The 12,628-nt window shown below is 51.1% G+C and overlaps 1 protein-coding gene across 1 annotated transcript in view; it reads right to left on the bottom strand.

The window, feature by feature from the left end:
- LOC117425904 (complement C1s subcomponent-like) overlaps positions 1 to 12,628 on the bottom strand; it is a 13,533-nt gene continuing 905 nt past the window's right edge. The window contains exons 2-11 of the mRNA XM_034043214.2: positions 12,136 to 12,364; positions 11,312 to 11,489; positions 10,998 to 11,120; positions 10,300 to 10,493; positions 10,056 to 10,206; positions 9,787 to 9,902; positions 3,769 to 3,844; positions 2,994 to 3,131; positions 1,475 to 1,549; positions 1 to 1,156 (exon numbers count right to left, since the gene is read on the bottom strand). Coding sequence (XP_033899105.1) covers positions 375 to 1,156; positions 1,475 to 1,549; positions 2,994 to 3,131; positions 3,769 to 3,844; positions 9,787 to 9,902; positions 10,056 to 10,206; positions 10,300 to 10,493; positions 10,998 to 11,120; positions 11,312 to 11,489; positions 12,136 to 12,364 — 2,062 coding nt within the window. The 3' untranslated portion in view covers positions 1 to 374. The remainder of the gene's footprint in view (positions 1,157 to 1,474; positions 1,550 to 2,993; positions 3,132 to 3,768; positions 3,845 to 9,786; positions 9,903 to 10,055; positions 10,207 to 10,299; positions 10,494 to 10,997; positions 11,121 to 11,311; positions 11,490 to 12,135; positions 12,365 to 12,628) is intronic.

Genomic DNA, 12,628 nt, shown 5'->3' with positions numbered 1-12,628 from the left:
TTGACATTTGCGTTAGTTTATTTAGATACACAATTACAATTTTTTCATATGCTCTTAAAGGTTGCAGACAGGTTTTCTTTATTATCATCATACATGTAGTGGCAAGCAAGGGAGGAAGCGTGTGTCCCTGCAGCTGAAAAAGTGCAAGCAAACTGGACTGAATCATGGGACTCTGTCTTTATGTAGTTTTAATGAAAGTAAACACAGTAAGAATGTAGTAAATGAACCAACAGACACCTAGAAAGGATTATATTTGAGTGTCACACAGGATTAATGTGTCTGCAGCGTTAATGAGGCTAAACTCGGCAAGAATGTACTAAATTAATGAACACCAAGAAGGGATTACACTGCAGTGTCAAACTCAACTGTTCCGTTCAGTCTTCGTTTGCTGCCATGGTGTCGCGTATCCAGTCCAGGTAGTTCACGACCTTTGTGTAGAACCCATAGGAACCACATTCTATTCCCCAGGACACAAGCCCCTTCAACTGGAACACGCTGTCCTCTCCCTGGAACGCATAGCCCCCTCCACTGTCTCCTTGACAGCTGTCTACGCCTGGCATCCCAGCACAGAACATGTTATCTGTGATCACAAACTTCTCCTTCTGAATCTCGGGTCCTGTGGGCTTCACGTCTGTACAGCTCTGTGTCTTTGCTACAGGGATCATCGCGTACAGCAGTACTGGGGACACTGGTGTCTTGCCAGTCTGTCTCGGTTTGACTCGTCCCCATCCCGATATGAACCCGATCTTCCCCAGCTCTGGTTGTCCTTCTTCCTCGCTCTGAGGGAGGCAGATGGGGGTCACATTGGGCCCCATCTTCACCTTGCCCTTGAGTTTGACGAGCGCGATGTCATTGTCGTAGTTGTACTGTGCGGAGCCTCCATCGTGCTTCTTGTACTTGGGGTGTATGATCATCTTCTCCACCTCTAATCTGACTGCCTGCCCCAGATGCCTTGCGTCCAGGAAGCCCATGTAGATATAGGGTTGGTCGACCTGTGCCATGTGTGCCACGGTGAGCACCCAGCGATCAGAGATCAGCGCTCCGCCCCCCCGTGGGGACTGGAAGAACACCTGCCATGGCACATTCCCCAGCTGGGCCGGCTTTCCCCCAAAGATTCGCTGGATAGACTCCAGAGGTTTCGAGGGCCTGCCACAGACTGAGGAGAGAGAGAAAAGGAAGAAACTGTATGAGTTTCTGCTGCTGCTCATCCGTGGTGAGTGGGGCATCTCTTACGCTATACGATATGTCATCTTGTGAAGTTTGGGTGAGAGGGCCTGTCAGCTCAAACATCTCTTACAATGCAAGACACCCCACACACAACTTATTAAACTTTTAGAAATCACAAAAACAAAGACTGTACTCCGGAACTGCCATGAAACAAAAAAAGTATTTTTGTATTAACGTTGGTGGTTTGCATTGCTTTTATTATTATTATTATTATTATTATTATTATTATTATTATTATTATTATTACCTGGAATACAGTGTGGTATGTCTAATTTTCCATCACTAGATGTCCACATGCCATCAGCTTCACAGCTGAATTGAGCTGAAAAATAAATAGGAGAATTACCTGTCTATCTGACTGTGTGCGTGTGAGTGTGTGTGCGTGTGTGCGTGTGTGTGTCAGTGTGTGTGTGTGTGCGTGTGTGTGCGTGTGTGCGTCTGTGTGTGCGTGTGTGTGTGTCTGTGTGTGTGTGTGTCAGTGTGTGTGTGTGTGTGTCAGTGTGTGTGTGTGTGTCTGTCTCCTTGTTTGGGTGTGTGTGTGTGTGTGAGTGCAGGTCTGTCTCCTTGTTTGTGTGTGTGTGTGTGTGTGAGTGCAGGTCTGTCTCCTTGTTTGGGTGTGTGTGTGTGTGTGAGTGCAGGTCTGTCTCCTTGTTTGTGTGTGTGTGTGTGTGTGAGTGCAGGTCTGTCTCCTTGTTTGGGTGTGTGTGTGTGTGTGAGTGCAGGTCTGTCTCCTTGTTTGGGTGTGTGTGTGTGTGTGTGAGTGCAGGTCTGTCTCCTTGTTTGGGTGTGTGTGTGTGTGTGTGTGAGTGCAGGTCTGTCTCCTTGTTTGGGTGTGTGTGTGTGTGAGTGCAGGTCTGTCTCCTTGTTTAGGTGTGTGTGTGTGTGTGTGTGAGTGCAGGTCTGTCTCCTTGTTTGGGTGTGTGTGTGTGTGTGAGTGCAGGTCTGTCTCCTTGTTTGTTTGTGTGTGTGTGTGTGTGTGTGTGTCTGTGTGTGTGTGTGAGTGCAGGTCTGTCTCCTTGTTTGTTTGTGTGTGTGTGTGTGTGAGTGCAGGTCTGTCTCCTTGTTTGTGTGTGTGTGTGTGTGTGTGTGTGTGTGTGTGAGTGCAGGTCTGTCTCCTTGTTTGGGTGTGTGTGTGTGTGTGAGTGCAGGTCTGTCTCCTTGTTTGGGTGTGTGTGTGTGTGTGTGTGAGTGCAGGTCTGTCTCCTTGTTTGGGTGTGTGTGTGTGTGAGTGCAGGTCTGTCTCCTTGTTTGTTTGTGTGTGTGTGTGTGTGAGTGCAGGTCTGTCTCCTTGTTTGGGTGTGTGTGTGTGTGTGTGTGTGTGTGTGTGTGAGTGCAGGTCTGTCTCCTTGTTTGGGTGTGTGTGTGTGTGTGTGTGTGTGAGTGCAGGTCTGTCTCCTTGTTTGTTTGTGTGTGTGTGTGTGTGTGAGTGCAGGTCTGTCTCCTTGTTTGTGTGTGTGTGTGTGTGTGTGAGTGCAGGTCTGTCTCCTTGTTTGTTTGTGTGTGTGTGTGTGTGAGTGCAGGTCTGTCTCCTTGTTTGTTTGTGTGTGTGTGTGTGAGTGCAGGTCTGTCTCCTTGTTTGGGTGTGTGTGTGTGTGTGTGTGTGAGTGCAGGTCTGTCTCCTTGTTTGTTTGTGTGTGTGTGTGAGTGCAGGTCTGTCTCCTTGTTTGTTTGTGTGTGTGTGTATGAGTGCAGGTCTGTCTCCTTGTTTGTTTGGGTGTGTGTGTGTGTGAGTGCAGGTCTGTCTCCTTGTTTGGGTGTATTCTTACCTTTTCCGTCTGTGTTGATTTGGTAGTATGGAGCCTCACACTCATAGTAGATCTGGCTCTGGTAGGTCGTTGGTGAGCTTTCATTATTGAACTTCAACTCTGCATTGTCTATCTCCTTCGGAGGCCCGCAGTCAACAGCTGGAACGTCAAGATAAAGATAAACACCCTTTACAGGGAAAATGCTTCTGCTGTCATTTTCTTTATTTTTCCACTCTTCCCTTGCACCTCACTGTGATGTTTCCAATGTCTGCTGGTTCTCACTTCTGTTGCTCCTCCTGTATCGAATCGGAATCTTTATTTCTCTCTGAATCAGAATCCACCTGGCATTAGAATCTGAACCGCTAGAACCCTAGTCATCGGCTCCTTCTTTTACTTTTCTCCTGATTTTCTCCCCAATTCTCCCCTGACTGTATGACTGACCCTCACACCACGTGTCGTGCCTTTACCCCTCTGACTCCTAAGCCCTGATCACACAGAAATCACATGATGCACATGGTGACCTTTCAACTCTGCTGCTGACTCCCCACCTGGTCTATTGTAATATTATGAAGCAGATTGATTTATTTATTTATTGCATTTATACAGAGCTTTTCATATAAAAATATTGCAAAGCACTGTACAGTACATAGCAGAGAAAAAGAACAAACCACAATACATTTGTATAGCATGATGGGGCAGATGGGGCTCGTAGCACAGAGTTGAAAGGTCACCACATCACGTGAAGTCATTTTTACTGAAACTTGCCAGTCAAAGCATAAAACCCATGACTACTCACGTTCGCAGATTTCAATATCACTCCAAACACCATTTTTCTGACACCACGAATCAAAGTGATGTTTTGCTTTAGCTCCCTGGAATGCAGAATAAAAGAAACAAACTCTAAAATACTTTCAAGTCCTGGATGACTGTGACAGAAATACAATGAGTTCTGGTGATAAATCTTCCTCCCGACCTGTGAGGGCGCTAAAGAACGGGATGAGAAGTATCTGGAAGGGCTGGCCTGACAGTTCGTTTCCGGGACCGGGAAGTGGGTCAGCCTGGAAGGAAGCGAGACTCTGTTGTAAGACCGTATTGATTTGACAGGTAAACGAGGGGCAACTGCAAGTAAAAAGGCAGCTGCAACCGTTTACCTAGATATCATGCGGGATTACATATAGGGGCCAGGGTAACGCTGTTCTTTTCCTTCGTTTGGGTTAAGCGTTTGGAGAGAGAAGGATCGAGAGAGGAGCTCTCATTGTTAAAGATAATAAGAAAGAGAATTACGTGTTGTGTTGTGTTGTGTTGTGTTCGTCTGTATAATTATCTTTGTTTTTACCACCAGACAGTTAAAGCACGACTCCGGAGCTGTCGCTAAGGGTCAGCACTGTCCGGAGCACCACTGCACCCCGCACTATCTGTGTTTGCACTAAAGCACCATCACGACTGCACTCACCCAGGACTGGTGACCGTCTGTTTGTTTTTGTTCGGGACTGTGCCCTGTTTATTGTTATCCCCGTGCGTTACACATTGTTGTGTATCGCCGGGGATTTAGTTATTTTTCGGTCACCAGACCTGGAAAAGAAATAAAGCACTTTTTCACTGGAATACCGTTGTCTGCCTGTCACTCCTGCACCGCATCACTGCTACACCTGTTACCCTTACCAGGCACTTTGCCACACGTGGTGTCAGAAGTGGGATTATGGACCGCAACGCGCTGGCGGAACTGCTGCAGGCGCTGGAGAGCAGACGCGACGCAGAGGGGAGAAGGAGGGAGGAGCGCTACACGGCGCTCATTGAACGGGTAGGGCTGGCCGTTGCCGCAGCGACGACCCCTACCACAACACCGCTGATGTCGCCCCCGAAGGCACGGGCAATGAAGATGTCGGCGGAGGATGACCCGGAGGCGTATTTGGTGGCGTTCGAGCGGCTGGCTACCGCGGCGGCTTGGCCGCGGGAGTTCTGGGCCAGCCAGTTGGGACCCTGCCCGATTGGGGAGGCTCAGGCAGCCTACCAAGCCATGAGTGACCATCACGCCACCGAGTACGACCTGGTCAAGCAGGCTATCCTCCGCCGCCTAAACATCACTACAGAAACCCACCGGGTGCGATTCAGGGAGTACCAGAGAGCCCCGGGGACACGCCCCAGGGTGGTTGCAGAGCGTTTGTGCGACCACATGGTGCATTGGCTGACCCCCGGGAAGAAGACCGCCCAGCAGATGGGGGAAGCCATTGTGGTAGAGCAGTTTTGCCATGTGGTCGGCGCCGAGACCCAGGCGTGGATACAGCGCCACAACCCTGACACCCTGGAGGAGGCGGTCAAGTTGGCGGAAGATTTTGAAGACTCCAACACCACCAACACCACCACCACCACCACCACCACCCTCATTCCCGGGACCCAGACCTTCTAGAGCACCGACCCCATTGGGCCCCCTTGCCTCCCCCCCATGGAGACCAAGGTTGGCCCCCAGCTGGGGTAGAGGTGCTGCCCCTGCCCCATTGCCATACCAGCAGCGGGACAGATTTCTAACCTATGCCCCCTCTGTCCCTCCTATCTGTTTTAGGTGCCACCAGCCGGGACATCTGGCCAGGTCATGCCCCGCTGCCATGGAGTGTGACGTGGCCGCGTGCAATTGGGCACCTGAAACTGGTAAGCGTGGGGAAAATGGTCGGGAGGGGCCTTGTTTGATTAATGTTGTGTTAGGGAATGTGAAAACCCACGCAATAGTGGATACAGGGTGTGAGCAGACCTTGATTAGGACGGCTCTCCTGGGCGGTGTGTCGTGGCGGCCACGAGGTCAGGTGGCCATCTCCTGTATCCATGGAGACACGGCGGCATACCCCACATTAAAAGTATATTTATCGGTAGGACCGATAAAACGTCACCTTGTAGTCGGGGTGGCGGAAAGGTTGCCACACCCAGTTATTCTGGGTCGAGACTGGCCAAAATTCAAAGAATTGATGCAAATAATGGCAGTCTCAGCCACACACGTAAACGTGGCAGAAAAAAAAAAAAGGAACGGATTGGTGATGTGTTTCCTTTTCACACTGAAATGTTTTCCCCTCTTTTCCGTCCTAGAAAAACAAATAAGGAGAGACGGACTGCGAAATGGGAGGGAGCGTTTTTGAGACAAGGCTGGGGTCTGGTGGGAGAGTGCTGCAATGGTAACAAACGCCAGTTGAAGGGAGTGGGAACGCAGTGTGACCGAGGGAGCGAGGTGACTGGACCGACTAGAGCAGAGGTTATTCCAGCCCCTCTCAATGTACCGGACCCGTGGTACTCAAGCGCGGACCTAGTGTGGGGCCAACATAACGACCCGTCACTGGTGCACGCTTGGGGGCAGGTCCGGTCCATTGAAGGTAAGGATGTTGATGGCGCTGGGGCGCTAGTATATCCACATTTCAGTATCAAGGGGCAATTACTGTATAGGGTAAACCTAGCCGCGGGCACAGGACAGCCTGTAACACAATTGTTGGTTCCCCCGTCTTGTCGGACCGAGGTCATGAGGCTGGCGCATGATATCCCTTTTGCGGGGCACCTCGGAGCCGAGAAGACGAGGGAACGGATATTGGCTCAATTCTATTGGATAGGTCTTCATACTGATGTGTCGAGATATGTAGCCACATGCCCAGACTGCCAGCGAGTAGCGCCGGGTCGAGTGCGCCCCGCCCCTTTGGTCCCACTGCCGATTATTTCCACTCCTTTTGAGCGCATTGCAATGGACATAGTGGGCCCTTTGCTACCTTCTGACTCCGGGTATACGCATATATTAGTGGTGGTGGATTACGCAACACGATACCCGGAGGCAGTTCCATTGAGGTCCACTAGTGCCGCTGCAATAGCCACGAGTTAGCGCAGATTATGGCTAGAGTAGGGATCCCCAAGGAGATTTTGACCGATCACGGGACCAATTTTTTGTCCAATACGTTGCAGCAGGTGTACAAAATATTGAAAATCCGTCCCATCAGGACGTCCGTTTATCATCCACAATCGGACGGTCTGGTTGAACGTTTTAATCAGACCTTAAAGTCGATGCTGAGGCGATTTGTAACACAAGAGCAGAAACATTGGGCATCGCTTCTTCCCTACCTCCTTTTTGCAGTGAGAGAGGTGCCGCAGAGTTCGACAGGGTTCTCCCCCTTTGAGCTCTTGTACGGCCGGCAGCCTCGCGGCATTCTCGACCTGCTGAGAGAGGGGTGGGAGGAGCACAAAGGCTTGTCTAAAAATGTAGTGAAGTATGTGCTCCTACTAAGAGATCGCCTGGATTTGGTTGGTCGTTTGGCCCGAGACAACCTCAGATCGGCTCAGCACCGACAGCAGCAGCATTACAACAAAAATGCACGGATTCGAACCTTTCGACCAGGGGACAAGGTAATGCTGCTACTTCCCTCATCAGAATCAAAACTGTGTGCTAAATGGCAGGGGCCGTATCAGGTGATTCGGGCTATAGGGAAAGTAAATTATGAAATTAGACAGCCCGATCGCCGGAATGAACGTGAAATTTACCATGTTAATTTGTTAAAGCCCTGGCAGGCAAGGGAGGTCTTATTTATAGCCCCAGGCAATATGGAGGATGATTTAGGCCCCTGTCCAGAGACCCCGAGCACAAAAGCGATTTCAATGGGGGAACAATTGGTTCCGGATCAGCAAAGAGAGCTGCGTAAGCTTATTGAGGAGTTTAGCGATGTTTTTTCTGATGTGCCCGGCAGAACAAACTTAGTTGAATATGACATTATCTCTCCCCCAGGTGTCACCGTGCGAGAGAGACCGTACCGGATCCCGGAAAGTCGACGAAGTGGCGTGCGCAAAGAGGTATGGGATATGCTCGAGCTTGGGGTGATTGAACCTTCCAGGAGCGAGTGGTGCAGCCCAATTGTTATAGTGGCTAAAAAAGACGGCACCAACCACTTCTGCGTAGATTTCAGAAAGGTAAACGCTATTGCTAAGTTCGATGCATATCCCATGCCTCGGGTCGACGAACTTTTAGACAGACTGGGAAAAGCGAGGTTTATTTCCACTCTGGACCTGACGAAGGGATACTGGCAAATCCCTTTAACCTGCAGCTCCAGAGAGAAAACCGCATTTTCAACACCAGAAGGGCTGTTCCACTTTAAAACCATGCCATTTGGGCTACATGGTGCGCCCGCTGCTTTTCAGAGACTGATGGACCAGGTGTTACGCCCACATCATGAATATGCAGCAGCGTATATTGATGATGTGGTGATTTACAGCTCCACCTGGCGAGAGCATTTGGCTAGGATCACAGCCGTCCTTCAGTCTCTAAGAGCAGCCCGGCTGACAGCTAACTTGAGGAAATGTGCGTTTGCTAAAACAGAGACTCAATATTTGGGATTTTTAATGGGAAATGGAAGGGTGAGACCTGTGGTCACCAAAATCCAGGCTTTGGTTGATGCAGCGATCCCCAAAACCAAGACTCAGGTGAGGTCACTACTGGGCTTAGCCGGTTATTACCGCCGCTTCATCCCCGAGTACGCCACAGTGGTTAACCCGTTAGTCGACCTCACCAAAAAGAGTTTGATACGATTAAGCGTAAACTTTGCCAGGCCCCCACTCTTATTACCCCAGATTTCACCAAGAGATTCATCCTCCACACCAACGCCTCGGATGTAGGTTTGGGTGCAGTCTTGTCCCAAAAAGTAGCTGGAGTAGAACACCCGATATTGTACCTGAGCAAAAAAATGTTACCTCGGGAGCGTAACTACTCTGTAGTCGAAAAAGAGTGTTTGGCCATTAAATGGGCTACTCACTCTTTACGATACTACCTGCTGGGACACTCATTTGATCTTGTCACAGACCACGCCCCACTCAAGTGGTTAAGCACAATGAAGGACAGCAATGCCCGGATAACTCGGTGGTATCTGGCGTTGCAGCCCTTCATGTACCACATGGTACACCGTGCGGGGAAAGACCACCAAAATGCGGATTATTTTTCCCGGGAGGGGGGAGTAATGGGAAAGGTAGATTTAGCCGAGTGTTCCTTCGGCTCCACTCTGAGCGGTGGGATATGTGACAGAAATACAATGAGTTCTGGTGATAAATCTTCCTCCCGACCTGTGAGGGCACTAAAGAACGGGAGGAGAAGTATCTGGAAGGGCTGGCCTGACAGTTCGTTTCCGGGACCGGGAAGTGGGTCAGCCTGGAAGGAAGCGAGACTCTGTTGTAAGACCGTATTGATTTGACAGGTAAACGAGGGGCAGCTGCAAGTAATAAGGCAGCTGCAACCGTTTACCTAGATATCATGCGGGATTACATCTAGGGGCCAGGGTAACGCTGTTCTTTTCTTTCGTTTGGGTTAAGCGTTTGGAGAGAGAAGGATCGAGAGAGGAGCTCTCATTGTTAAAGATAATAAGAAAGAGAATTACGTGTTGTGTTGTGTTCGTCTGTATAATTGTCTGTGTTTTTACCACCAGACAGTTAAAGCACGACTCCGGAGCTGTCGCTAAGGGTCAGCACTGTCCGGAGCACTACTGCACCCCGCACTATCTGTGTTTGCACTAAAGCACCATCACGACTGCACTCACCCAGGACTGGTGACCGTCTGTTTGTTTTTGTTCGGGACTGTGCCCTGTTTATTGTTATCCCCGTGCGTTACACATTGTTGTGTATCGCCGGGGATTTAGTTATTTTTCGGTCACCAGACCTGGAAAAGAAATAAAGCACTTTTTCACTGGAATACCGTTGTCTGCCTGTCACTCCTGCACCGCATCACCGCTACACCTGTTACCCTTACCAGGCACTTTGCCACAATGACAAACTGAGATATTGGCCCTTTAGTGGATATGTATTCATCTCTTACAATGACGATCTCGTGGCCTTTGTTGCACGTCACTCTCACTTGGTCTTTAAACTGTTGCACTGGCCGCTTCGGTTCAAGCACACTGTTTGCCGTCACGAAATCTGGACATGTTTTAGCTGAAAACGGAAAAGAAGAAAAATGCTGTTATAAAATAATAATTATACAGTCAAACACACAACCTCATGGAAAGAGAGCTGTGTAACTTTACTGTGAGCAGCTGATTCTCTCATGCGTGGAGACAGACACACACACACACAGTCAGGCTGTACCTTTCGTTGTGTATTTGATTTTCCAGCCCTTGTTGGCTCCGTAGCCGTCCGTGTTGAACAGGACCTCTGCATGGTTTGAGTTCGTCACCACAGGATCCTTGGGGGCCACATTGCCACAGTACGGGCCCCACTCCCGCCCTCCAGCCCGGATCTGAAGAGAGGGAGAGAGAGGGACATAAATACATACAGAGACCCTCTCTCACTTTGACATTCATGCAGACACACAGATACATTACCCCCTCACCCTGAGTGAGTCGACGCACGCCCCCCTCTCCCCACTCTCGATATCAAACACTCCCTCGAAGGCGAGGACCAGCTGGAAGCCTTCCTCCACCTGCAGGCTGTACGAGCAGGCTGAGTTCTCAGGGTAGAGACCGGGGTAGCTGGGGCTGGACAGTGACCCCAAGAGAGAGGAGAAGACTTCACCACTGCAGTTTACTGGGGAGAGAGAGAAGTAGAGGAAGAGAGAAGACTTCACCACTGCAGTTTACTGGGGAGAGAGAGAGGGAGAGGAAGAGAGAAGACTTCACCACTGCAGTTTACTGGGGAGAGAGAGAGGGAGAGGGGAGGAGTGAGAGAAGGGAGAGTGAGAGAGGGGAGCAGTAGGAGAGGGGAGATGGGAGGGGGAGAGGGGAGAGGATTCAGAGAGGGGAGAGGGGAGATAAGGGAGAGGAGTGAGACAGGGGGAGTGAGAGAGGGGAGGGGAGGGGAGAGTGTGGAGGGGAGAGTGAGAGACGGGTTAGTGAGAGAGATGTGGGGAGAGAAGAGTGAGAGAGGGGAGGGTGAGAGAGGGGAGAGAGAGACAGGGAAGGGAGAGTGAGAGAGGGGAGGGTGAGAGAGGGGAGAGAGAGACAGGGAAGGGAGAGTGAGAGAGGGGAGGGTGAGAGAGGGGAGAGAGAGACAGGGAAGGGAGAGTGAGAGAGGGGGGGCTTATCTCCTCACCTGCACAGGTAGTGTTGTCTTCTTGCAGGAGGTACCCTGGTTGACAGGAGCAGTAGAACCCTCCGATGTAGTTACTGCAGTCATGAGAACAGCCGGTATAGGGGTCATCACACTCGTTTATATCTGAGGGGAGAAAAAACAGATTGCCCTTACCATCTCTATCTGTCTAAATCAGAGAGCTGTAGACTTTACAATACCTGGAAAAGGTGCTGTCGAAATCCTAGATAAAGAGAGGTGTAAAATGTACTGTCCCTCTCTTCTCCTCTCCCCCTCTCTTCCCTCCCCCTCTCTCTTCTCCCCCTATGTTCACTCACCCACAGCAGAGTAGTGCGCTGAGAAGCCGGTGTGTCTCTCTGTGTTTGAAAAGTCGCTCTGGAAGGTCAGCCTCATGGACCCCAGAGTGGAGTACAGAGCCGGGTTCACTGTGGAGCGGAGCTCAGAGAAGGACTTCTCCCCACAGAGAGTGGATAACACCACTCCATCCACAGACACCTGAGAGGGAGGGAGAGAGGAGTGAGGGAGGGAGAGGAGGGACAGAGGGAGGGAGAGAGAGGAGGGACAGAGGGAGGACTGGAGAGGAGTGAGGGACAGAGAGAGGAGGGAGGGAGGGGGAGAGGGGTGGAGGTAGGAGAAGGAAGTGGAGGTGGGAGAGGGGAGTGGAGGGGGGAGGGGAGAGGGGAGGGGAGGGAGGGGGAGTGGAGGGAGGGAGGGGGAGAGGGGTGGAGGTAGGAGAAGGAAGTGGAGGTGGGAGAGGGGAGTCGAGGGAGGGAGGGGAGAGGGGAGGGGAGGGAGGGGGAGTGGAGGTGGGAGAGGGGAGTCAAGGGAGGGAGGGGAGAGGGGAGGGGAGGGAGGGGGAGTGGAGGTGGGAGAGGGGAGTCGAGGGAGGGAGGGGAGAGGGGAGGGGAGGGAGGGGGAGTGGAGGTGGGAGAGGGGAGTCGAGGGAGGGAGGGGAGAGGGGAGGGGAGGGAGGGGGAGTGGAGGTGGGAGATGGGAGTGGAGGGAGGGAGGGGAGAGGGGTGAAGAGAGGGAGAGGGGAGTGGAGGGAGGGAGGGGGAGAGGGGTGAAGAGAGGGAGAGGGGAGTGGAGGGAGGGGGGAGTGGAGAGAGGGGTCGGAGACGCTGAGGGAGAGAAGACTCACTTTAAGGAAGTCATATTCGCAGTTCTCTGAGTTCTCGATATCCAGGTGAGTGAGGTGCAGTTGGATGGCGTACCCCGGGGGTACAGCGATGTCCCAGGTCTCAAGCACATTGTTGGGGTACCCCTGAGGGAAAAGAGGGGACACTACCAAGCCAAACATCTGGGAGACTCCCTCTGAAAGAGAGGGAGCAAGGAAGAGGGAGAAGGAAAGACAGAGCAGGTGAGAGAGACTGGGGAGAGAGAGACACAGAGATTATATTAAAGCATGCTGACAGCATACCAGTGCCTGTAGTTTCTGTCTCTGTAACTGTGGGTTTGTTAAAAATTATCCTCACTCCACAAATAGGTGTCTTTAGGACCCTTTTCAGAAGAGTGGTTGGAATAGTTAATTACTGAGCCCAGTAAATAATGATCAGAGCAGAAACAGCCATGGGGAATCATACAGGACACAGGAAACAGGAAAATAAATGGAATCATACAGGACACACAAAACA

Source organism: Acipenser ruthenus, chromosome 20 (genome assembly GCF_902713425.1).
Source record: "Acipenser ruthenus chromosome 20, fAciRut3.2 maternal haplotype, whole genome shotgun sequence".
Lineage (NCBI taxonomy): Eukaryota > Metazoa > Chordata > Actinopteri > Acipenseriformes > Acipenseridae > Acipenser > Acipenser ruthenus.
The sequence above is the reverse complement of the archived record's forward strand: the minus strand, read 5'-3'. Positions and strand labels throughout refer to the sequence as shown.